The sequence below is a fragment of the Somniosus microcephalus genome, chromosome 24, assembly GCF_052327205.1.
Source record: "Somniosus microcephalus isolate GS21.2 chromosome 24, FLI_Smic_1.0, whole genome shotgun sequence".
NCBI lineage: Eukaryota > Metazoa > Chordata > Chondrichthyes > Squaliformes > Somniosidae > Somniosus > Somniosus microcephalus.
The window spans coordinates 10,910,694-10,937,764 of NC_141010.1; the positions used below are offsets into that span (position 1 = coordinate 10,910,694).

Here is a 27,071-nt window from a genome sequence, read left to right on the forward strand (position 1 = left end):
TAAGCTCTGGAATTGCCTGCCTAAACCTCTCCACCTCTCTACCTTTCTTTCCTCCTTTAAGACGCTCCTTAAAACCTACCTCTTTGACCAAGATTTTGGTCACCTGCCCTAATTTATCCTTAAGTGGGTCAGTGTCAAATTTGTTGTCTTAAAATACCCCTGTGCAGCGTCTTGGGATGTTTTACTACGTTAAAGGTGCTATATAAATACAAGTTGTTGTTGTTGTAAAGCACTTTATGATGTCCTGAGGTTGTGAAAGGCCCTTTCTTTCTGACTTCCCCCCTCCTGGTCCTGGGACAATTGAAGTGTCCCGGCAACATTCAAGGTGAGATCCACTAACTAATTAACATCCCTCAAGCTCAATGAGCAGAAAAATTTGCCTAAAATATAAGACGAGTTCATAACGTTTTTTGACAAAAGTGCCAGTCTTATTGCAAAAATACCAGTGCATTTCCACCTCACATCTTCACAGGTTCATGTAGCACTAGGGCAGGGTGTGCAAACCCCATCTTCGAAGCCCAGATAACTCAGTGCTATTTATATTAAGACTTTATTTAATTTTTTTGTAAAAGAAAACAGACCTGGAAGCTTCCTAGGACAGTTTTTTAGCAGTATTGCCTCAATAGCAGATAAATCCTAAATCAGAATATCGAGATCTGTTAGTACCATCAACTTGAGATACTGCAAATTAATAGGAACAGAGAGACTGAGCTTAAATTGAAAAGTTCAATTGGCAAAGTTCACAGCTGACTACTTCATGGACTTTTTCTATAAACTCCTGTGCATTTTAAAAATTATTTGTTCCTGGGATGTGGGCGTTGCTGGCAAGGCCAGCATTTATTGCCCAGCCCTAATTGCCCTTGAGAAGGTGGTGGTGAGCCGCATTCTTGAACCGCTGCAGTCTGTGTGGTGAAGGTACTCCCACAGTGCCGTTAGGGAGGGAGTTCCAGGATTTTGACCCAGCGACGATGAAGGAATGGTGATATATTTTCAAGTCAGGATGTGACTTGGAGGGGAACTTGGAGATGGCGGTGTACCCATGTGCCAGCTGCCCTTGTCCTTCTAGGTGGAAGAGGTCGTGGGTTTGGGAGGCGTTGTAGAAGAAGCCTTGGCGAGTTGCTGCAGTGCACCTTGTAGATGGTACACACTGCAGCCACGGTACGCCGGTGGTGGAGGGAGTTAATGTTTAAGGTGGTGGATGGGGTGCCAATCAAGCAGGCTGCTTTTTCCTGGATGGTGTCGAGCTTCTCGAGTGTTGTTGGAGCTGCACTCATCCAGGCAAGGCACACTTCTGGCTTATGCCTCGTAGATGGCGGAAAGGCTTTGGGGAGTCAGGAGGTGAGTCACTCGCCGCAGAATACCCAGTCTCTGACCTCTCTTGTAGCCACAGTATTTATGTGGCTGGTCCAGTTATGTTTCTTATGTAGGGGTTCTCATGTAGGGTTTAACCTGTTTATTTTAAATGGGTTAATGGTTGCCTAAAATGGCAGCAATGTCAGCAGTGGCTCAGTGGCAACACTCTCACCTCAGAGTTAGGCGGCCAGATTTGGAGGAGCGCAGAAATTTCGGAGGGTTGGAGGAGGTTGCAGAGATAGGGAGAGGTGAGGCCATGGAGGGATTTGAAAACAAGGATGAGAATTTTTAAAATCGAGGCGTTGCTGGACTGGGAGCCAATGAAGGTCAGTGAGCACAGGGGTGATGGGTGAACGGGACTTGGTGCGAGTTAGGACACGGGCAGGATAAAAGCAGCCATAGAGTTTCACCCAACAGAGCAGGATAATTGTGCCAAGTAGGTGTCAGCTGTGGTTCAGTGGGTAGCACTCTTGCCTCAGAGTTAGAAAGTCGTGGGTTCAAGTCCCACCAGAGATTTGAGCACATTATCTAGGCTGACACTCCAGTGTAGTACTGAGGGAGTGCTGCATTTTCAGAGGTGTCATCTTTCAAATGAGATGTTAAATCAAGGCCCCATCTGCATTTATATAGCACCTTTCACAATATCAGGATATCCCAAAGCGTTTACAACCAATTAAGTACTTTTGAAGTGTAGTCACTGTTGTAATGTAGGAAACGCAGCAGCCAATTTGTGCACAGCAAGATCCCTCAAACAGCAATGTGATAATGACCAGATAATCTGTTTTTTCAGTGATGTTGTTTGAGGAATTAATACTGGCCAGGACACCAGGGGTAGCTCCCCTGCTTTTCCTTGAATGGTGTCATAGGATCTTTTACGTCCGCCTGAGAGAGCAGACGGGGCCTCGGTTTAACATCTCTTCCAAAAGATGGCACCTTTGACACTGCAGCGCTCCCTCAGCACTGCACTGGAGTGTCGGCCTAGGTTATGTGCTCAAGTCTCTGGGGTTGGGACTTGAACCCATTCCCTTTTCGGTAATTAGAGTGGCTCGTGTGGAGTATTAACACTGGATTTTACCAGTTGAGTTGAATGCTCTAGATTCGATGTAACTTGGTCCGGTTTGAACAGAACATTGGCGTTTCTTTGCTACGGGTGGTCTCCTATATTTGGGGTGGAGGTGGGGTGGGGGGGGCGGTTAGGCTTGCCAACTCTGGTTAGGCATATTCTTGGAGGTCCCATCACATGATCTCCTGCCCAATGTTCCCTGTGAGCCGCGCTCTGTTCTGTGGGGCCTGTTTCTTTTAATGTGCGGTCCCTTTAAATTTCTGCACGTGCACGGTATTTACAATATAAAGGCCGATGAGCGGCCTGCGCGGGATCTTTTGAGACGACTGCCCAGCTGCACATGTACAGCTTAGCAGGAACATTGCTCCTGCCTCTATCCGCCCCGCCCAGTGAAAAAGCCTTTAACTCCCCCCCTTTCCATCTCCAATATTCTTATAACTGTAGCACAGTGGTTATGTTACTAGACTAATAATCCTGGAGGCTTGGACTAATGATCCAGATGACATGAGTTCAATTCCCACCACAGCAGCTGGGGAATTTAAATTCAGTTAATTAAATGAATCTGGAATTTTATAAAAGCTAGTATCAGTAATGGTGACCATAAAACTACCGGATTGTTGTAAAAACCCATCTGGTTCACTAATGTTCTTCAGGGAAGGAAACCTGCCGTCCTTACCCGGTCTGTGACTCCAGACCCACAGCAATGTGGTTGACTCTTAATTGCCCTCTGAAATGGCCTAGCAAGCCACTCAGTTGTACTGAACCGCAATGATATGGACTGCAGCGGTTCAAGAAGGCGGCTCACCACCACCTTCTCGAGGGCAATTAGGGATGGGCAATAAATGCTGGCCTTGCCAGCGACGCCCACATCCCAGGAACAAACAAATAAAGAAAAAAAAATCCTGGCGCCCTATGGGAGGTGCTTGTAAATTTCCTGGTAGCATTGAACTTGTCCGACTTGACAGGTTTGCCAAAAAAAAATGACTTGTCCTATTTATGACCCTACTCATTCCCCTGGCCGCCCGCTCCTCCCCAACCAAGAAAAGGGGTCAATTTTCCTTTAAAATAATTCAGTACAGACTAGCATATGTGAAATTAAGAAACAGTTCTACACACAAAGGGTGGTAGAAGTTTGGAACTCTCTTCTGCAAACGGAAATTGATGCTGGATCAATTGTTAATTTTAAATTGGAGATTGATAGATTTTTGCTAACTAAAGGTATTAAGGGATATGGGCCAAAGGCGGGTAGATGGAGTTAGGTCGCAGACCAGCCATGATCTCACTGAATGGCAGAACAGGCTGGAGGGGCTGAATGGCCTCCTCCTGTTCCTATGCTCCACTGCTCACACCTGTCTTTGCACAGATGACAACAATATCCCTTTATTATGTAGATAAATAAATAAAATTTGGATTGATTCACTGTGATCCTCAAACAAACGCGATACAGAAACCCTGGTACAACTCGCTCTCGATTGTTTTCGGCGAGGTTAATGATTACATGCTTCGCTGCTGAGCTGTTTCAAATTCCTCCTTTTTCGCTGTTGAACGTGCACGTCTTCACCAGCGTGCGCGCTCACATACAACCCACCCCCAAAAACCAAACCCAACGCCTTGGTTGGATGTGTAATTTCCTGAGAACGCGCTTGCTCGCTCTCGCGGGCCCCCTCCTGTTTATTCCCTGGTCTGGAGCAGAGAGAAAAAGAGCTTCACACCGAAGCAGGAGGGAAAGAGAACCAGACAGAGAACGAAGGGTGGAAAAATTATTCAAGGAAGATTGAAAAGGGCGGCAGTTAGAGACAACAGTTAAAAAAAAAATCAAGCTTCCAAAATGAATCCACCGTGTGCCAGATGCAAAAAGATTGTCTACCCGACTGAAAAAGTCAACTGCTTGGACAAGGTGAGCTGAAATCGACACGATGCTCGGGCTGGCCGGGTTCTTCTCCCTGATCAGTTACATTGTAACACCAGTCGGTTACACTGTTGCCAATTGTAGCCGATCGGTTACACTGTTGCCAATTGTAGATGGTCAGTTACACTGTTGCCAATTGTAGCCGATCGGTTACACTGTTGCGAACCCTCGTCTCAATTTCCGCCTCTTTCTGTTTCTCTCTCTCTCTCTCTCTCTGCCACATTTTATAACATTCACCGTTGAAGGCGCCAAGGAAGCGGAAGTATATCAACCCTCCCTATATATATAATTTTTCTCTCCAAATAAACCCAGAAAGAAACGAAACACTTATCCAGCTGTGGGGTTTTGAAGAACGAGATTTAAAAAGAAATAAACTTGAGAGAAATTTTTGTAAAAAAAAGTTATTAAATGGTCGCTGCCTGGATTACCGATTTTAAATTTTAGTTGTGCCCCCTCCTCTTCCTCGTTTAAAAAAAATAAAAAAAATAGTTTCGAAATCTAAACTGGAAATAAATCAGGTAGTGCTTGTGTTGGATTCAAACCTCAAGGAAAAAAATCGACATAGGGCAGTAAGGCGTTGGAAAATTAAGAGTGTTTCATTGGAGATAAGGCTGTTTGAAGGGCGTGGATCGATTGATCACGTGCTGCACTTTAAGACTGGATCTGTTTCATTACAAAATTAAAGCAGTCACACAACACCAGGTTATAGTCCAACAGTTTTACTTGAAATCACAAGCTTTCGGAGCGCTGCTCCTTCGTCAGGTGAAGTGGAGAAATGCATAAAGACACAGCTTATATAGTCCGAGAATAATGTCCGATGTTTACAGGTAATCTTTCCAACTGCCATTTATCGCTGCTTTTGCGGATCAGTGTGGAAACATGATATCAAAACCATACTACTAAGCAGTAAGCTTCTCTCTCTTCCACTCCCACCCCCCCCCCGAAAAAAACATGAAATTATTTAGCAATTTCCAAAAGTTCATATTTAAAAAAACAAAACGAGATTAAGACCAAAACTAAGTGAGTTTACAACTGTTTCTCCCCCTCCCTAGGAGATTTTTTGCTGGGGCAGATTCAGGGTCCAGTGGTACTAGTAGTCTCTTGTGATACTGTTCTTGGAACAGTATAATAATTCGCAAATACTTAAGATTTATTTTAATATTTTCCTTTTTTTAAGCGGGAGGAGGGATAATTGTGTTCCTGGACTGGTGTACAACCCGAGTCTCCTGTAAACACCGTTGAAATTAATTAAAAAAAAAAAACACTTTTTTTAAAATTCCCTTCATCAATGGTGCTGTCTGGTGCCTGGGTTCAGTAGCATTCAATCCAAGTGACCATCCTTCATGCATGGGTATGCCCAGGCAGTGAGTGCCAGTGGATCAACCAACCAACCATGGAGATGGTTCCGAAAGCGAAATACTGCAACTGCTGGAAATCCGAAATAAAAACAGAAAATGCTGGAAAAGCTCTTCCCGTTCTGATCAAAGATCGTGGCCCTGACACGTTGACTCTGTTTCTCTCTCCGCAGATGCTACCTGACCTGCTGAGTGTTTCCAGCATTTTCTGTTTTTAATATGGAGATTATTACAATTGGACCTGATCCAGCAGAGATCAGTGGAAAACAAGGGAAGGGGGGGAGGGGAGTAAGTCCCCTAGTTGAATTTCCCTTTGCTTTTTCTTCTTCTCTCAAAGCCTGGGGACCATATGGCCAAGTGTAGCACATCCACCATTGCCCTAGCTGAACTCTGCTAATTGATACATACTGTACTAGGAATTCAACCTGATATCTTCCTGTTGGCGTGGCTCATTGCAACATCACGCGCACTATTTACTCTGCACCATTGTGGGAAGTCTGGTACCTTCTGTTTATAATACTTAAGGTACACCGACTTGAAGCTTTGGAATCTAAGCTTTTTTATTTAGTAGACTTCTCAAACAGGCAGCTGCAGTATTAAAAAGAGAGACTTGTATTTATATAGCGCCTTTCACGACCACCAGATGTCCTAAAGTGCTTTACAACCAATTAAGTACTTTTTGAAGTGCAGTCACTGTTGTAATGTAGGAAACACGGCAGCCAATTTGCACACAGCAAGCTCCCACAAACAGCAATGTGATAATGGCCAGATAATCTGTTTTTTAGTGATGTTGATGAGATACATATTGGCCAGGACACCGGGGATAACCCCCCTGTTCTTTAAAATAGTGCCATGGGATCTTTTACGTCCACCTGAGAGAGCAGACGTGGCCTCGGTTAAATGTCTCATCTGAAAGATGGCACCTCTGACAGTGTAGCACTCCCTCAATACTGCAGTGGAGTGTCAGCCTAGATTGTTGTGCTCAAGTCTCTGGAGTGGGACTGGAACCCCCAACCTTCTGACTCAGAGGCGAGAGTGCTGCCCACTGAGCCACGGTTGATGGGCAGCACCCGATTCATGTCAAACCAGATGGAAGCCACCGACCCACCTGTTTTCATTAGTTTGCTTGAGTTCACGACAATTGCATGTTGGAAGGCGGATGCTGAAGTTGCTCTTTTCCATGACGTACTGACCAGGGTACGATACTCTACATGTCCAGACTGACTCTAGTGCAGCTCAGTCAGGATGAGTCCCAAACATCAGAGTTTCCAGGATTGTCCCTGGATATGTAGGGTATCGTACCCTGGAAAAGCGCACATGTGGGTGCTGGGTGACAATAGGACCAGGCTTGGTGTGTGATGCTCCACCTCAATCTCAATAGCCCATCACCACTTGGGGTCTAGACTTGCATGTTAAGAATGATGTGTTGGGTGTGGTACCAGAGAACGGTTTGTGTCTCTGGAATCATACCCTGGTGTGAGACAGCAACTTGAGAGTAGGTAAGAAACGTTGCTGGGGTTTGGCGTGCAAGAAAGAACTTACAATTATATAGCGCCTTTCACGACCTCTGGACGTCCCAAAGCACTTCACAGGCAATGAATTAGTTTTTGAAGTGTGGCCACTGTTCTAAGGTAGGGAAATGTGGCAGCCAATTTGCGCACAGCAAGCTCCCACAAACAACAATGTGATAATGACCAGATAATCTGTTTTAATGATGTTGGTTGAGGAATAAATATTGGGGGGGAAAAAAACTCCCCTTCTCTTCAAAATCATGCCATGGGATTTTTTGCATCCACCTGTGAGGGCTGACCAGATCTTGGTTTAACGTCTCATCTGAAAGAAGGTTCCTCTGACAGTGCAGCACTCCCTCAGTACTGCACTGGGAGTGTCTACTCGCGGCAACCAATTTGCGCGCAGCAAGGTCCCGCAAACAGCAATGCGATAATGACAAGATCTGTTTCTGCACGTTAGTTGAGGGATAAATATTGGCCAGGACATCGGGGAGAACTCCCCCGCTCTTCCTCGAATTAGTGCGGTGGGATCTTTTTCATCCACCTGAGAGAGCAGACGGGGCTTCGTTTTAACGTCTTATCCAAAAGACGTGCAGCCGACAGTGCAGCACTCCCTCCGTACTGCACTGAGCGTGCCAGTTATGTGACCGAGTCCCTGGAATGGGACTTGAACCCACAACCTGACTCTGCAATAAGGAATAAGAAGCCTGGCTGATTTCCAACACCACCCCCCCCCTATTCCCACTCCTATGTGTCAGTCGCTCAGTGGGTAGCACTCTTGCCTCTGAATCAGAAGGTTGAGAGTTCAAGGCCCAGGTTGGCTCAGTTAGTAGCATTCAGAAGGTTGGGGGGGGGGGTGTTGGAAGCACGACCCCAGGACTTGTGTCTGTAATCTAGGCTGATACTCCAGTGCAGTTCTAAGGGGGAGTGATGCATTGCCAGATGAGATGTTAAACCTGTTCAGGTGGGTGTTAAAGATGCCACAATGCTTTTCAGAGAGCAACAGTTCATTCTGCTGAAGATTCCTCCTTTGTCAACTATCACAAAGAGCAGACTGGTCATTCATCTTGTCACTGTTTGCAGTTTAGATGTGTGAAATGGTTGCCTCATGCATTTAACACTTTCCAATAGTTCATTGTATATGAAGCATTCTGACAACTTGAGATGTAATAAGGTGTCATAACAAAGAGTTAAAGATTGTAATGCAAACATTGTATTTGTGGCAATTTACCACATCTAGTGTAAGTGTGTAATAGTCGCTTATCAGGTAAAATAAAGCAATGTAACATCAAACTATTTCTTAAGCTTGCTGATCATTATGAATTAAATAGATGTGTTGAATATTTATCCCTCAACCAACATCACTAAAACAGATTATCTGGTCATTATCACATTGCTGTTTGTGGGAGCTTGCTGTGCGCAAATTGGCTGCCGCGTTTCCCACATTACAACAGTGACTACACTTCAACAACAACAACAACTACTTGTATTTATATAGCACCTTTTTAATGTAGCAAAATGTCCCAAGGTGCTTCACAGGAGTATTTTAAGACGCAAAATTTGACACCGAGCCACATAAGGAGAAATTAGGGCAGGTGACCAAAAGCTTAGTCAAAGAGGTAGGTTTTAAGGAGCGTCTTAAAGGAAGAAAGAGAGGCAGAGAGGTTTAGGGAGGGAATTCCAGAGCTTAGGGCCTAGGCAACAGAAGGCACGACAACCAAAGGTTGAGCGATTTTTATAATCGGGGCTGCTCAAAATGTTCAAATGTACTTCATTCACTATAAAGAGCTTTGGGACGTCCTGTGGTCATGAAAGGCATAATATAAATCCAAGTCTGTTTTTTACTTTCAATAGTCTTTGAATCAGTTGTGAATATTTCATACATTTCCCTCAGCTCTCAAGTGGTTAAACTTATCAGAGTGAGGACCTACCACATGCTGCAATAACCACATGTTGTTGTAATCGCAATTCAGAGCCTGTGTGGACGATAATTAACATAACGACATGCACAAATTGGGGGGTTGGGGAGTGGGCTGATTAACTCGGCAGCAATCATTCCAGCATTGTGCTTTGCCTTGTGCTAAACGAGACGGAGATAAATCCTGGATAATCGAGCACTTCCAACCTGGTTGTTAGAGAAAGACTTGCATTTATATAGCACCTTTCATGACCACCGGATGCCCCGAAGCGCGTTACAGCCAATTAAGTACTTTTTGAAGTGCAGTCACTGTCATAATGCTGCTGTTAGATTCCAGAGTTCCACTAGTTGTGTTTGAGTAGTGATTGGCTGAAACTGTGGCTCCGTGGGTAGCACACTCGCCTCTGACTCACGAAGGTTGTGGGTTCAAGTCCCACTCGAGGGCACTTGAGCACATAAAGCTAGGCTGACACTCCCAGTGCAGTGCTGAGGGAGTGCTGCACTGTCGGAGATGCCGTCTTTCGGATGAGATGTTAAACCGAGGCCCCGTCTGCCTTCTCAGGTGAACGTAAAAGATCCTATGGCACTATCTAGAAGAGGAGCAGGGGAGTTATCCCCGGTGTCCTGGGCCAATATTTATTCCTCAACCAAGATAACAAAAACAGATTATCTGGTCATTATCACATTGCTGTTTGTGGGAGCTTGCTGTGTGCAAATTGGCTTCCCACATTGCAACAGTGACTGCACTTCAAAAGTACTTAATTGACTGTAAAGCGCTTTGAGACGTCCGGTGGTCATGAAAGGTGCTATATAAATGCAAGTCTTCCTTTTTTTCTTTTCACTGCCAAAATCCCTTTCCACCCCCCCCCCCACTCCGAAAGTGACAGTTGAGTTTATCTAATGCATTAGGGGCTGAAGATACTGAAATACACAGCAGATCCATTGGTTTGGGTGTGGACCAGTTGTCAGAACTGCTTTGCATGAAATGCATTGACTGTTCAATTCAGCTGCAGCACAAAAGATTGGGTTCTGATGCGAGTTCTTCCCACATCTAAAAATGTGATCAAATTCTGTGAACAGCTATGGCCCCGAGTGTGGGACACAACCGAAGCTCAAAGTAAACAAGAGAAAACGAGCTTGCATTTATCCTGCACCTTTCGCAACCTCAGGATGTCCCAAAGTGCCTCACAGCCAATGAATTACTTTTGGAAGTGTAGCCACTGTTGTAATGTAGGGAAACATGGCAACCAATTTGTGCAGTGCAAGATCCCACAAACAGCGATAAAGTAAGCGACCAATTAAAAGTGTTTCAGTAGCATTGGCTGAGGGATGGGTGGTGGCTCAGTCAAAGATGACACTTGTATGATAAGTGACAATAACCGGGTTTTTAAAGTTTGTAGATTATGGAAGGAAGAAGCGATTGGGGGAGGTGAAGAGTTTCACATTTTCGGGGTCCTAGGAAAGCAGATTTGGAGATTGTGTGATGGGTATTGATTCCAACACAGTGTGGGTATGGAGAGGATGGAGAGTGTGTGGGATGGAACATTTGAAGAATTTAGATTGCATCTTCAACATAGGAAATTTCCCAAGGCACTGCATGGGTGTGGAGGGGAACAAAAAGGAAAGGAATGAAGGAGCGGACACTGAGCTATTGGTGAGAGAGTGAGGTTGGTCAAAAATATAGGTTCTGCAAGTTTTTAAAGGTAGAGAGAGATGGGGGGAGGGGGGTGGTGTTTAGGGAAGGAATTTCAGTTAGTAGGGGCGAGGCAGCTGAAGGTTCTGCCACCAATACAAGACGAAAGCTCAGAGGTGTCATGACCACAAAAGAGACGAGACAGTCTAATCACCAGGGCAGTGCTAAATAAAGGCTAATTGCTTCTATGTGGTAAGATAAAGTTGGAGGACAAGTTACAGCCTATCTTGTACATGACTCGATGACCTGTTAGTGACAGAGGCCCTTGAGCAGTCTTAGTTGGGTGGGTGGGTGGGGGGGGGGGGGGCGCTGAACGAAGGGAGACAATCACTTTTTTTTCTTGGTGGTTTTCTCCCCTCTCCATCTGCAGGTAGGTACTAACTCCTGTCCTCCTCCCCGAGCCCAAGTCGCCACTCTTGACTGTGAGCATGCATCACGACCCAGAACAGTCATGCACGCGCACTTCCAGAAATGATCCCTGGATAGCGATTAGTATCCATAACTTTCTTCTTGCCCTTTCCCTCATTCCAGGGCCTTTGAGACCAGTTGTACCATCCCTACCATCTCAACTAGGGGTTGCCAACCCTCCAGGATTCTCTCAAAATTGTAGATTCATCTCCAGGACGCTGCAGCGAGCAACCTGGGAGAAAAAAAACATGGGGGCGTTTGTGATGAAATAACTCTGTGTTCTGGATTGTCTGTTGTTGTACTTGTTAATGTCTGGAATGTTTTACAGGTGTAACCACTAATGTTCCTCCCTAGCTCCGCCTTTATGGATCCTCCTGATTGGTGTGAGTCTTATTTATAAGAGCTGGGTTTTACTCATAAGGCCTGGGTCGGTGATGAATGATGGTTGCCCTGTGTTAACTTGATGTCATGATTCTTACTTAATAAAAGCCTTTAGTTTTAACCTCATGGTTCAGGCAGTTATTTGGCACATCAGCATTAGAAACTATTGTGTTTGTTCATTTTTCTTTTAATACTTTCATTGATTAGTTGTAAAATTTAGGAGGGGGAGGGGGGGAAAAGGCTGTTTAACTGAAGAGTCAAGAATCAACCATAAGAGCAGGGGGGTTACGCTTGAACTGTATAAAACACTAGTTAGGCCTCAGCTAGAGTACTGCGTACAGTTCTTGTCACCACATTACAGGAAAGATGTGATTGCGCTAGAGAGGGTACAGAGGAGATTTCCGAGGATGTTGCTAGGACTGGAGAATTTTAGCTATGAGGAAAGATTGGATAGGCTGGCGTTGTTTTCTTTGGAGCAGAGGAGGCTGAGGGGAGACTTGATTGAAGTGTATAAAATTATGAGGGGCCTAGATAGAGTAGACAGGAAAGAACTGTTTCCCTTAGCAGAGAGGTCAACAACCAGGGTGCATAGATTTAAAGTAAAAGGTAGGAGGCTTAGAGGGGATTTAAGGGGAATTTTTTTCACCAAGAGGGTGGTGGGGGTCTGGAACTCATTGCCCGAAAGGGTGGTAGAGGCAGAAACCCTCATCACATTTAAAAAGAACTTGGATGTGCACTTGAAGTGCTGTAACCTACAGGGCTACGGGTCAAGAGCTGGAAAGTGGGATTCGGCTGGGTAGCTCTTTGTCGACTGGCGTGGACACGATGGGCCGAATGGCCTCCTTCTGTGCTGTAAATTTCTATGATTTCTATGAACCAATTGGGTAATGGAAGGGTCTGTTGGTTTTTTCAATTGGCATGAAATGGGGGTGCTCTACAAGGGTGGATGTGTGGGGCGATCAATGGTGGGAGGACGGGGGCGGTTGGAAGTCGCGCACTGAAACCTACAGGAGTACATCCAACTAGACTTGGCAACCCGAACTAACCTCAAACACGCACCTGGCATTGTGTTTGGGGCTTTCCTGCTCTGTGGCTCAGCTACTCGTCGAATCATTTTGCAACCCAGCTGCGATTTATAAAAAAAAAATGAAATGGTGGGGGAGGAAAATACGTCGATAGACTGTGATTAACTGGAGGCAGCTCTGGGTAAGAGCAGTAATACAGCTCCAAGGCTACAGCTATTGCAACATTTTAGTTGTGTTCAGGTGCTGTGAATCCCACTAAGCTTGTCACATCGATGCCCTCCTATAGTTGACTCTCTGCCACCATATACATTCTGTGGAAAACTGCATTCTCTGGATAAACAGATCAGTTTTTATTTACATATGGAAATCCTTGGAATTATAACACGGCAATCTATAATGAAATTTCTTGCGTCTGTTGTTAAGTCTGACCATTTTCTCTCTCGTTGGTTAAGTCTGTGTTTTTCTTATCTAAACAAAATCATACGGACGTCCTGAGGTTGTGAAAGGCTTTACATAAATGTGAATCTGTTCTTTCTAACACCGTCTCAAACTTCGCTGTAAGCTTGGCTCCGACAACTCTTCTTCCCTTCCACAAGCAGCACATAGAAACATAGGAGCAGGCGTAGGCCATTTGCCATTCAATATGATAATGGCTGATCCTCTATCTCAACAGCGACCCATCCTGCAGGGCCTTCCTGGTCTGTGCACCTCCCCAACGGAGCCATTGGGAGTTCATGCATCTTTTAATTGTGCAGATATATCACAGCAATCATGAAATTAACTAGCTTTTGCGAAGGATGTAATCATTGAAATTCAGAGAGGGTTTCATTACCTCCTGACTTTAGTAAGTTGAAGCTGGATTTTTGACATTCAATGATGCATTTAATTTGTGAGTGAAATTAATATTTCATCCTGTGAGGCCAACCCTCTGAGCTTTTCTTTTACACTATGCATCAACACACCCTGTTCTCGTATTGCTGCTTCACTTAAAGAAAGAACTTACATTTTATGCACTGACTCGGAGGCGAGGGTGCTACCCACTGAGCTGTGGCCCATTTAGACCTCTGCATTGTGGTTTAATTTTAATGGTGGTTTCGGCACAGCATACATTGTGTCTCGTTTGGGTGACTGAGATAGACATTCTTCTTCTGGGGTTGTATTCCCTGGAATTTAGAAGATTAAGGGGTGATTTGATTGAAGCTTAGGATATTAAACGGAACTGATCAGACAGATAACAGTTTTATTACCTCCGTAGCTAGTTTGCTCTATCCAAATGTCACACTCCTCTGATTTTCTGATGGGTGTCTCTCCGCTTTTAAAGAAAGGAGAATCAGCCAGGGTCCTTGTTCTAATATAAAAACAGAAAATGCTGGAAACACTCAGCAGGTCAGGCAGCATTTGTGGAGAGGGAGGGAAACAGTTAACGTTTCAGGTCGATGAAAGGTTAACTTTGTTTCGCTCTCCAGATGTTGCCTGACCTGCTGAGTATTTCCAGCATTTTCTGTTTTTTTTTGTTTGATTTCCAGTATCCGCAGTATTTTGCTTTTGTATTCCTGTTCTAATATCTTGCTAGTGGTTCATGTTCGAAAGTGTGATTGTGGGAGGGTGTGGAAGTCGGGTGAGGCTCAGAATCAGGGTTGACCATGATTGTTACTCCATGATCGAATAGCCCACCAGCATTTATCTGGACATGGGTGGAGAGTGGTTCCTCAGGGATAGCCCAGAGGGCTGCTGATACTCATGAAGGCGCTGGTTCTTCCGGGAGAATGGGAATATTCATAAGTTTGCTGACCTCTGCATTGTGGTTTAATTTTAATGGTGGTTTCGGTACAGCATACATTGGCCCAGAAATTCGGGTCGGGTGCTTCCCGCGGGTGCAAGCCCCCGACCTGCACTTACCTTGCGCGCCGGCATTTGAGCTGTAGGGCCCCATGGAATTCCGCTCCGGGGCCTGGCCCAGCTGCCTGCGCGCTGTGCTTGCGTGTCCCAGGGGCGTAGTTAGTGCGATGCGTCCCCTGGGATCACGTGAGCCATGGACAGCCAATCGGAGGAGGGAAAAGCCCATTCATAAGATTGACAGGAAGACCTGTCTAAACTTATGAATACTACGGGCCTCAAAATAGCATTAAACCTTCAAATAATTTTTTTTTTTAAATCACACTTTTTCAATAAACTACAAATTACATTAAATATTTTAAACAATTTAAATTTTTGAAAAAAATAATTTTATAAAAAACGGGGCTAAAAATAAACTTACCTTGCTTTAAAGTATTTAAAAATAATAAACCTGTGGAAAAAATGTTTTAATTTTAATTAATTGACCACTTACCTTGCAAAAAGCAGGCCTTACGCCTGCTTTTTAAATGTGTAAATCCTACAGGCTTAACCGCGCGTGAAAACTTGTATAAAAAAAAAACCTAAGTTCAAAGCGCACGCACAGCCTCCCCTGCGCGCGTGTTCGACCTCTGAACCCCTTCGTTCAGAGGATCGGAAGTACCGGTTTCCTGCGCATGCACAGTGCATGCAGGGAACATAAGAACATAAGAAGTAGGAGCAGGAGTAGGCCATACGGCCCCTTGGGCCTGCTCCGCCATTCAATAGGATCATGGCTGATCTGAATCTAGACTCACGTCCACTTCCCTGCTCTCTCCCCGTAACCCCTAATTCCCTTATCTGCTAGGAAAATGTCTATCTCCATTTTAAATTTATTTAATGTTGCAGCTTCCGCAGCTCTCTGGGGTAGCAAATTCCATAGATTTACTACCCTCTGAGTGAAGAAGTTTCTCCTCATCTCAGTTTTGAAAGGGCAGCCCCTTATTCTAAGATTATGCCCCCTAGTTCTAGTCTCACCCATCAGTGGAAACATCCTCACCGCATCCACCCGATCAAGCCCCCTCACAATCTTATATGTTTCGATAAGATCGCCTCTCATTCCTCTGAACTCCAATGAGTAGAGTCCCAACCTACTCAACCTTTCCTCATACGTCAACCCCCTCATCTCTGGAATCAACCGAGTGAACCTTCTCTGAACCGCCTCGAGAGCAAGTATATCTTTTCTTAAATATGGAAACCAAAACTGCACGCAGTATTCCAGGTGTGGCCTCGCCAATACCCTGTATAACTGCAGCAAGACTTCCCTGTTTTTATACTCCATCCCCCTTGCAATAAAAGCCAAGATTCCATTGGCCTTCCTGATCACCTGCATACTAACTTTTTGTGTTTCATGCACCAGGACCCCCAGATCCCTTTGTACTGTAGCACTTTGCAGTTTCTCTCCATTTAGATAATAACTTGCTCTTTGATTTTTTCTGCCAAAGTGCATAACCTCACACTTTCCAACATTATATTGCATCTGCCAAATCTCTGCCCACTCACTTAGCCTGTCTGTCCTTTTGCAGGTTTTTTATGTCCTCCTCACTCACTGCTTTCCCTCCCATCTTTGTATCATCGGCAAACTTGGATATGTTGCACTCGGTCCCTTCCTCCAAATCGTTAATGTAGATTGTAAAGAGTTGGGGTCCCAGCACTGACCCCTGCGGAACACCACTAGTTACTGATTGCCAGCCCGAGAACGAACCATTTATCCCAACTCTTTGTTTTCTGTTAGATAGCCAATCTTCCACCCATGCCAGTATATTACCCCCAATCCTGTGATCTTTTTATCTTGATCAGTAATATTTTGTGTGGAACCTTGTCAAATGCCTTATGGAAGTCCAAATACACTACATCCACTGGTTCCCCTTTATCCACCCTGCATGTTACATCCTCAAAGAATTCGAGCAAATTTGTCAAACATGACTTCCCCTTCGTAAAACTATGCTGACTCTGTCCTATTAAATTATGTTTATCCAAATGCTCTGTTACTGTTTCCTTAATAATGGACTCCAACATTTTGCTAACTGGTCTATAGTTTCCAGCTTTTTGTCTACTTCCCGCACTTCCATTCAGCCTATGGGTGAGTACCCCGTGTGTACTCACCTGTGGAGAGTTGAATTTCTGGGCCATTGTGTCTCGTTTGGGTGACTGAGATAGACATTCTTCTTGGGTTGTATTCCCTGGAATTTAGGTGATTTGATCGAAGCTTAAGATATTAAGGGGAACTGATAGGGTAGATAAAGAGAAACTATTTCCGCTGGTTGGGGAGTCTAGGACTAGGGGGCATAGTCTAAAAATTAGAGCCAGTCCTTTCAGGAGTGAAGTTTGGAAACACTTCTACACACAAAGGGTGGTAGAAGTTTGGAACTCTCTTCCGCAAACAGCAGTTGATGCTAGATCAATTGTTAATTTTTAAATCGGAGATCGATAGCTTTCTGTTAACCAAAGGTATTCAGGGATACGGGGCAAAGACGGGTATATGGAGTTAGGTCCCAGATCAGCCATGATTTCATTGAATGGTGGAACAGGCTCGAGGGGCTGAATGGCCTCCTCCTGTTCCTATGGTGTAGGTGCCGCCTTGATGACTGCGGGTGATGAATTTGAGTGGGTACCAATGCAGCGAGATGTGACCGCCCCTCCCCTCGCCCAATTTTAGCACAAATGAATTTTTTTTTTAAAAAGCATTTTCTAATCGCGCATACAAAACATTGCCATGGGCATATCGCCACATCTGGACAAATGACGTTGCATCACAATGGCCTTTCTCCTTCAGAAAACAGCATTTACAAAAACAAGACCGGATGTTCAATTGGTCAGAGCAGATGCTTTAATAGAATGATGACAATGCTTGATTGATTAAGGTTTTTATATTAAAATATTTCTGCATCAAGGTCCCTGTGTCTTTATATATGAAGAAATCATTTTCTGCCCTCTTTGCCACACCCTCCACCCCAAAGCTACAGGCCCCTGGGTTTGTGCTGGATATCTCACCAAAGTGACTATTCTTCACGTGCGAATCTAGGCATTGAGTTTTGATGGGCTGCTCGACCATGAGGTTATCACAATTGTGCTCAATCTGTTCTACACAAACGCACTCCGGCAGGGGCCCTCGAGAGAAAGTTCAGCAGTGGGATTTCTGGTTGGCCTGGTTTATTTTTTTCCTTGTAGCCTGAATTAGAGGCCAATTGTAGCAACTCACCCACACCACCCCCCCCCCGCCCTCAAAAATATTTAGTTCGGAGTTGGTGAACTAGTTTCCAACGTTCATGCTGCTAAATCTGGCTCCCTTATCCCAGCAGTAGGATTGAGACCCAGTTTTGTTTGTGTGTGTGTGTGTGGAGTTACAAGCCTGGCACTGGGACAAGCGAGACTTGATTAAGTGGCGTAAATGATGGGAGCTGGCTGACCAACTTCGAACTGAAGTGGTGCCAAAAGAATTCTGGTTCAAAGCAACGTGGGAGGCCAGCTGGGTGAGTTTTCTCTCTGTGTGTGACACGGCAGATCCTATCCGGTCTATGCAGACAGGCTCCTGACTTTGAGCATGAAAGCGGCGAGCAGAAGGCACAGCCCTGAAACAGCAGGCAATGCACAATCCCAGAGTAAAAGCTCCTTCACTGCAGTTTGAAGGTCAGCTCGATGGACAGTTGTTTAATAAGTTGTTAAGTGGTCGTGTTGAGTTATTTTTTACATGGTATTATTACAGTGCAGAAACAGCCCAATAGGTCTCTGCCGGTGTTTATACTTCACACGAGCCTCCTCTCACCTTATTCCATCTCACTCTATCAACATATCCTATTTGCCCCTCCCTGTCTCTGTAACCTCCACCAGCCCTAAACCCTCTGAGATCTCTGCACCTCTCCAATTCCGGCCTCTTGCACATCCCCGATTTCCTTTGCCCCACCATTGGCGGCTGTGCCTTCAGCTGCCTAGACATTAAGCTCTGGAATTAACCTCCTTAAACCGCTCTGTCTCCCTACGCCCCCCCCCCCCTTCTCTCTTTTAAGACACTCCTTAAAACCCACCTCTTTGACCAAGCTTTTGGTCATCTGTCCTAATATCTTCTTATGTGGCTCGGCGTCCAATTTTGTTTGATAATCGATCCTGTGAAGCGCCTTGGGACGTTTTACTATGTTAAAGGCGCTATATAAATGTAAGTTTCTTTCTCCCTCGTGTACTTAATCCGCTTCCACTTAAATGCATCTATGCTATTCACCTCAACTGTTCCAAGTTCCACTCTTTGAGTAAAGAAGTTACTCCAGAGTTTCTTAACTGAATTTATCAATGATTATTTTATGGGTTTTCTTTCTAGTTTCGAAATGAATAATTTACATGATCTCTGTTACAGTCTGAGTGTCCTTCTGATAACTGCATTTTATTCTCATTCCTCAGCCAATGTTAAACCAAGGGACCAATAAAGAACCGGGCCAGCCAGAGACATAATTAACTATTGTTTGCTGGGGAACAATTTGTCTCTGTGCATCTGAATAAGACTCTCTGTTCCTTTATTTAAATGGCTTTTACCCTGCCTGTTTCCTGTCTGTCTAGGGAGAGCAATTTACACGCACCATGAGTTGCTTCACTGTTTGGTTGGGTGCTGGTCCTGCTGTGTAGTGTGGAGAACCAATTGCTTAAGGCAGTGTTCATTGAAACCGGGCCCCTTAACCAGACGACGCATTCAATGGGTCTATGATGTAGCTGTCAGCTGTGGCTCAGTTGGTAGTGCTCTCGTTTCTGAGAGTGTGGGCTCAAGTCCCCATTCCAGAGACTTGTCACACAAATCTAGGCTGACACTCCCAGTGCAGTGCTGAGGGAGCGCTGCATAGAAGATAGGAGCAGGAGTAGGCCATTCGGCCCCTCGAGCCTGTTCCACCATTCAATGAGATCATGGCTGATCATCCAAATTCAGTACCCTGTCCCTGCCTTCTCCCCATATCCCTTGATCCCTTAGCCTTAAGGAATATATCTAACTCCTTCTTGAATATATTTAATTAATTGGCCTCAACTGCCTTGTGTGGTAGAGAATTCCACAGGATCACCACTCTCTGGGTGAAGAAATTCCTCCTCATCTCTGTTCTAAATGGCTTACCCCTTATCCTTAGACTGTGACCCCTGGTTCTGGACTCCCCCGCCATCAGGAACATCCTTCCTGCATCTAGTCTGTCTAGTCCTGTTAGAATTTTATAGGTTTCAATGCGATCCCCCCTCATTCTTCTAAACTCAGCGAGTATAAGCCTAATCGACCCAATCTCTCTTCATACGTCATTCCTGCCATCCCAGGTATCAGCCTGGTGAATCTTCACTGCACTCCCTCCATGGCAAGAACATCCTTCCTCAGATAAGGCGACCAAAACTGCACACAATACTCAAGGTGTTGTCTCACCAAGGCCCTGTACAACTGCAGCAAGACATCCTTGCTCCTGTACTCGAATCCTCTCGCTACGAAGGCCAACACTGTCGGAGGTGCCGTCTTTCAGATGAGACGTTAAACTGAGACCTCCGTCTGCGCTCTTAGGTGGACATAAAAGATCCCATGGCACTATTTTGAAGAAGAGCTGGGGAGATTTCCCCAGTGTCCTGGTCAGTATTTATCCCTCCATCAACATCGTTAGAGAACAGTGCCTTTCGCAACCTAGGGACGCCCCAAAGAGCTTTAAAGTCAGTGAAGTACTGCACTGGTGTGTCAGCCTGGTTTACGTGATCATGTCTCTGGAGTGGGACTTGAACCCACCACCACCTGACTCTGAAGCAAGACTGCTGCCACTGAGCCACGGCTGATAACCAATTGCATTAGTGACATTTCTACTTCCTGCACCAACAGTGTCAGCTGTGGCTCAGTTGGTAGCGCACTTGCCTCTGAGTCAGAAGGTTGTGGGTTCAAGTCCCACTCCAGAGACTTGAGCACATAAATCTAGGCTGACACTCCAGTGCAGTGCTGAGGGAGTGCTGCACTGTCGGAGGTGCTGTCTTTCGGATGAAACGTTAAACCAAGGCCCTGTCTGCTCTCTCGGGTGGATGTACAAGATCCCAGGGCACTATTTCAAAGAAAAGCAGGGGAGTTATCCCTGGTGTCCTGGCCAATATTTATCCCTCAATCAACATAACAAAAACAGATTATCTGGTCATTTATCACATTGCTGTTTGTGGGAGCTTGCTGTGTGCAAATTGGCTGCCGCGTTTCCCACATTACAACAGTGACTCCACTTAAAAATTGGCTTTGAGACGTCTGGTGGTCGTGAAAGGCGCTATAGAAATGCAAATCTTTTTATGCTTTGCCTGTGTGAGGTTGTCAATTTGTGTTCATGATCCATTTTGTGCTGTGAAGGCCCATTTGTTGCAGGAACTGGGTCAAAGTAACCGAACCCATTCCATCTGGGGCATTTACACTTGGGGTTAAAGTAGCATTTCATGCAGTCAATCTGTATTGACTTGAAACCCAACTGAAAGGAAGTTGCTCTAATCCACGAGCTGCCTCGTCCTTTTTATTGGCGGTTCCTTCCAGACAACATGAACAAGATAATCTCTGCAACGTGATATTATTTTGGAGTTTCCAGTTGTGGCCTTAGGAGAACAAAATAATTTGGGTAAATTCCATTGAGATTGAGCGTGCCCTCTGACCTAGGGTTGTGAAATCTGGCTGGATGTATTCCTGGAGATTTAATCACATGACCACCTGCCTCCAACAGCCCTGCCCAATCAGCCTTTTCCCCTATCTACAATATTTTTACAACTAATAAATAAAAGCATTCAAAGAAATTGTGGGGGGGGAGCAAATACATTTTTTTTATTGCCCTCTATGATGTTTCTCTCTGGGATGCTCGCAGCTGCGTCCTGGGAGATTAATCTTCACTTCCTGGAGACCCCAGGGCCAATCCTGGAGGGTTGACAACCCTACTTTGACCATGTAGAGTTGGTTGCAGCTTTTCTGCATGAGATCTGGATCTTGTCCAACCAAACTAGAATATCTCTTAACTGGTGAAGAGCACTGCGAGTTTTATAACCTGAACAATGTTGATGAACTAAAGTTTCATCTGAAGGACTTTATATTTAAAAAAACTATCCTATGTCCCCATTAAGAATTTCAAAAACATACTTCCTATGGTTTGAGAGTCTGGTCCGTTTACCCTTCCACGCCATTCTGTTTTGGGTCAGGCTAACCTGAATTCAATGAAATCCCCCCCCCCGGATTTATGACTTGAGCTGCCTTTTTTCAGTTGATGTTCTGGGAGGTAATCAGTGCGTCTTGGCTCGTGCGTTGAGCTGTATTTTTTTTTTTCTCCCGGTACTCTGCAGGAGGTTTGCCCTTGTGATTCACTATAGCCTGATGTGACACTCTTACCCTGCCTCCCAACTTGCAATCCAATCCAACTCTCCTGAGGTTCCTGCTAGTGGTTCCTGCGCTACCCTGCACACGATGTTGATCTTGGCTTGCTTTTTAGGTTTGTACTCTAATCCACACAAGAGACTCTTAGCAAAAATGAGAGTGCATGACATTGGAGGTAACCTATTGACGTGGGCAGGGAATTGGTTAGGGAGTAGGAGACAGAGAGTAGGGCTGAAAGGTTTGTACTCCAATTGGCAGGATGTGACTAGTGGTGTCCCCCAAGGATCTATACTTGGGGCCTCGGCTTTTCGCTTTTTTTCAATGACTTGAATGAAGGAATAGAGAGTTATGTATTCAAGTTTGCTGACGACATTAAGTTGGATGGCACAGTAAGTAGTGTAAATGGGAGCAGAAAGTTGCAAAGAAACTTTCATAGATTAAGTGAGTAGACAAAACTGTGGCAAATGGAGTTCAATGGAGGGGGTGGTGGGAAGTGTTAGGTCCTCCACTTTGGTGATTGATTCCCAATAATCATTTAGTTCTGCGCAGGAGAATTAACTAGCACCCAAGATGCCTGATGGAAGAGACTCCCAACTTCGCAGAGCAAGGCTGTTCGGAGTGTGCCGCAAAGCTGTTCGGAGTGTGTCACACGGCCTTAATACAGTCGCGGTTATGTGCTTGTTTCCGAACTCGTGGTTGTAAAGCTGCGTCGGGTTTTGCTCTCCCTCTCCCCTCGTCCCCTTCCTCTCTTGACGGCGGTGACTCATGGTTACATGTCCATTTCGCTGGTATCGCCGCCAAGTCACCAGTTCTTGTGAATCCAGTGAGTGTCAGCAGCCTCTGTAATGGGAGGAGAGAAACTGATACAAGAATTACTTTGAAATTACAAGACAGAAACAGGCCGTTCGGCCCACCCAGTATGTGTTGGTTGTTATCCTCCACATGAGCAGTAATTGTAATCCCATGTGCCTGCCCTGTTACCATATCCCTTTACCCCCTTTCCTTCATCCGCCTATCTAACCTCTTCGTAAATGTTGACATGGTCTCTGCTTCAATCACTAATTCCAGTAGTGAATTCCACAGCCGCACAAGCTTATGATGCTGTGGCTCAGTGGGTAGCACTCTCGCCTCCGAGTCAGAAGGTTGTGGGTTCAAGTCTCACTCCAGAGACTCGAGCACAAAAATCTAGGTTGGCACTCCAGTGCAGTGCTGAGGGAGCGCTGCACTGTTGGAGGTGCCATCTTTCGGATGAGACATTAAACCAAGGCCCTGTCTGCTCTCTCAGGTGGACGTTAAAGATCGCACGGCCACTATTTTGAAGAAGAGCAGGAGAGTTCTCCCCGGTGTCCTGGCCAATATATGTCTTTCAATCACCAGCACTAAAACAGATTATCTGGTCATTATCACATTGCTGTTTGTGGGAGCTTGCAAATTGCCTGTCATGTTTCCTACATTACAACAGTGACTACACTTCAAAAAGTACTTGATTGGCTGTAAAGCGCTTTACAGCCATTCTGAGGTCGGGAAAGGTGCTATATAAATGCAAGTTTTAAAAAATATCTATGTCTCCTCATTCTAGATCTCTCAATCACTGGAAACAATATGATTCTATCTCCCCTTCGCATCAAATCCCATCCCTTCATAATTTTAAATATCTCTGTCAAATCACTCTGTAATCACCTCTGCTCTAATGAAAATAGTTGCAATTTAAAAAAAAAATCTCCCTTCACATTTGTATCCCCTCATACCATCCTGGTGAATCTATGCTGTCCCCTCTCTATTGTCACGACATCCTGCCAACAGTGTAGAGCCCAAAATTGCACACACTACTCCAACTGTGGTCTTACTAAGGTTTAGTATAGATTCACCATTGCACGGTGACTTTTAGAATCTATACCCCTTGCTGTAAAACCCAATATTCCCCATTAACTTTTTTAAAGGCTTTATCCACTAAAGGTGCTGCTTTTAATGTCTTGTGATCTTGTGCCCAAATCCCTCCGCTCTTCCACCGCACCCAACCTTCCTCTATTGAAAATATAATGGTTTGTAGGGCTCAAAATGTCACATTAGGTAGTGCATTTACCAAAGTGAGCTGCACCATTGCCCCTGCAGGTCCCCACGTAATGCATGATTCAGTCTCCATGGAAAAACTGTTGCTCCTGCAGGCCAGTCCACTCTGGCTCGGGGTTTATCTCCGAGATTCAAAATTCCCATAGAGATCTGTCTTCCCTCGTCAGTTACAGGAAGTTTAATTTGGCTGAGTACAAGTGTTTATTTCAGTGTCTGGATTACTGAATCCATTAAAGCACTTGGAACAGCCAGAGTACTGTCGTCCATTATCACATGCCAGCACCCAACAGCAATGGAGTTAAGACAAGTTGCCAACAACTTTCTGGCTTGCATTAACTAGTCTTTGAACGTCTAACACGCAATTTTGTTTTTTAATGCCCCTTGTGATTTTTCTCCTGAGTTGCTTGTTGCGGCAGTGTCTAGGAGATTAATCCTTAATTCCTGGAGAGTCTTGGACAATACTGGAGAGGGATGGCAACCAGTGTTCCCTTTGACGATCGCAAAATACTGCAGATGCTGGAAATCCGAAAAAACAACAGAAAATGCTGGAAAAACTCAGCAGGTCAGGCAACATCCGTGGAGAGAAATTTGAGTTGACGTTTTGAAGAAGGGTTTCGACCCGAAACATCAACTCTAATTTCTCTCCACGGATGTTGCCTGACCTGAGTTTTTCCAGCATTTTCTGTTGTTTTTTCGAATATTCCCTCTGAGCTGTGCGTGGCCGCGCAGTACTCCACAAGGTGTACTCCACGCAGGCCGCTCACGAGCTTTTTCCATTTGAAATACTGTGCACGCGCAGAAATTTAAAGGGGCCGCGATTTGACATAAGCAGGCCTCGCACAACAAAGACAATTTGGAGGGAATGCTGGTGGCAACCCGAATTCTATCCCAGACCCACGTTGCTCAATCGGGAGCAGAACAACTCGGCCATAGAAATCTCATTAGTAAATATTCTTGAGTGTTGCGGTTTTCCCCAATCTCTAAACTGTCTTAACTCCAGGAGAACATCCAGTGTTGATGTGAGAGATCTCGTGGAATTATGATTTTTGAATGATGAGGCCCAGGGAACAACCAACTCTGTGGGTTCCGATATACTTGGATCTTTAAACCCTACACGAGCACTGACCTGCAGTTGAATGCCACTGACTGCTGATACACGTAGTATTAGATCCAATAAACTAATTAATTCAAAGTCACGTAAGCTGAAGATAATTATTTTTTGACTAGGAGTCACTTGACCCAGAGACGACTACAGTACAGAAGTGTTGCTTGATGTGGACTGGCAGTAGGTCCCTGGGGGGGTCTAACTTCTGATTTTGAATTTGTTGGTCAACCCACAATGTGATAATTTGTAGGACCGACTAACTTTCATGTTCTCCTCTGTAATAAGGAATTTTGGGATGATTGAAACACTCCAATCTCAACTCTTGATTTAAAGGGGCATTCTCCGAATCATACAGCACCGAAGGAGGGCATTCGGCCCATTGTGCCTATGCTAGCTCTTTAAAGAGCTATCCAGTTTGTCCCACTTGCCTCTTTCCCCACAACCCTGCAAATTTTTCCTTTTCAAGTATTTATCCAATTCCCTTTTTGAAAGTTACCAATGAATCTGCTTCCACCGCCCTTTCAGGCAGCGCATTCCAGCTCCTCACAACTCACCGTGTTTATAAAAAAAAAAAAAAAATTAAAAATAATTCTCTCCATCTCCCCACTGGTTCTTTTGCCAATTATCTTAAATCTCTGTCCTCTGGTTACTGACTCTCTTGCCAATGAAAACAGGCTCTCTCTATCTACTCCATCAAAACCATTCATGATTTTGAACACCCCTCCTAAATCTCCCCATAACCCTCTCTGCTCCAAGGAGAACAAGAACAGCTTCTCCCGCCTCTCCACATAACTGAAGTCCCTCATCGCATCGCTGGGATCATTCAGTCATTAAAAAAAAAATTGACAAACTTATTCCCCACTTGTGTATGAACACACGTGTGAGGCTATAAATAATAAAATTGTATTTGCTTTCTGTTGGCTCACTGGGTAAATGCACTACCCCTTGTAGAATTGTCACCTACAGACTAGATAGGTTCAATTTCTGAGCTGATTTCTGTAGGAGCAACAGCTGGTTTCCATAGCCATGGGATGGGGGTGGGGGGGAAAGGGGTTGGGGAATCGACTAGGGTCTCCCTCCTAATCGCTATCTAGTGACCATCCTGCTAGGTGTACTTGGGTGCATTGGGACCAACTATGCTGCCTTATACAGTCAAATTGCCACTCGGTCTGTGCTCATGATTGACGAATGGCTCTTTGGGAATGTGGAAATGTACCTCGGCGTAACTCTGTCCCTTTTTAGAGGGGCTGAAGAAGTAAGTGCTGGGGTGGTAGGGGGAGGGTGGAAATAGAATTTCCAGTGATGATAAAAATGCAGCAGAGCTTTGTTCTCTGTCCAAACAAGAGTTGTTAAAACGTGGTAAACATAAATATAGTGCCCTTATTTTTTCCATTCTTGCCATGAACTTTACTACAACGACAGCTTGCATTCATATAGTGCCTTTAATGTAGTAAAACATCCCAGGGCGCTTCACAAGAGCGTTCTCAAACAAAGTTTAAAACTGCGCCACATAAGGAGACATTAGGAGAGGTGACCAAAAGCTTGATCAGAGAACTAGGTTTTAAGAAGCGTCTTAAAGGAGGAAACATAGAAACATAGAAGATAGGAGTAGGCCATTCGGCCCTTCGAGCCTGCTCCGCCATTCAATGAGATCATGGCTGACCATCCAAATTCAGTACCCTGTCCCTGCCTTCTCCCCATATCCCTTTAGCCTTAAGAAATATATCCAACTCTTTCTTGAATATATTTAATGAACTGGCCTCCACTGCCCTCTGTGGCAGAGAATTCCACAGGTTCACCACTCTCTGGGTGAAGAAATTCCTCCTCATCTCTGTCCTAAATGGCTTACCCCTTATCCTTAGACTACGACCTCTGGTTCTGGACTCCCCGACCATCAGAAACATCCTTCCTGCATCTAGTCTGTCCAGGCCTGACAGAATTTTATAGGTTTCGATGAGATCCCCTCTCAATCTTCTAAACTCCAGTGAGTATAAGCCCAATCGACACAATCTCTCCTCATACGTCATTCCTGCCATCCCAGGTATCAGCCTGGTGAATCTTCGCTGCACTCCTTCCATGGCAAG

At 45.0% G+C, this 27,071-nt stretch overlaps 1 protein-coding gene across 2 annotated transcripts in view; it reads left to right on the forward strand.

Moving 5' to 3' along the window:
- The first annotated feature begins 4,010 nt into the window (after nucleotides 1-4,010).
- The window catches only part of lasp1 (LIM and SH3 protein 1), a 166,075-nt gene continuing 143,014 nt past the window's right edge, over nucleotides 4,011-27,071 (forward strand). Inside the window, exon 1 of one of the 2 annotated variants that reach the window (XM_085966212.1) lies at nucleotides 4,011-4,313. In XM_085966212.1, coding sequence (XP_085822338.1) covers nucleotides 4,245-4,313 — 69 coding nt within the window. In that variant the 5' untranslated portion in view covers nucleotides 4,011-4,244. The remainder of the gene's footprint in view (nucleotides 4,314-27,071) is intronic. The other variant, XM_085966213.1, reaches the window with a different exon arrangement.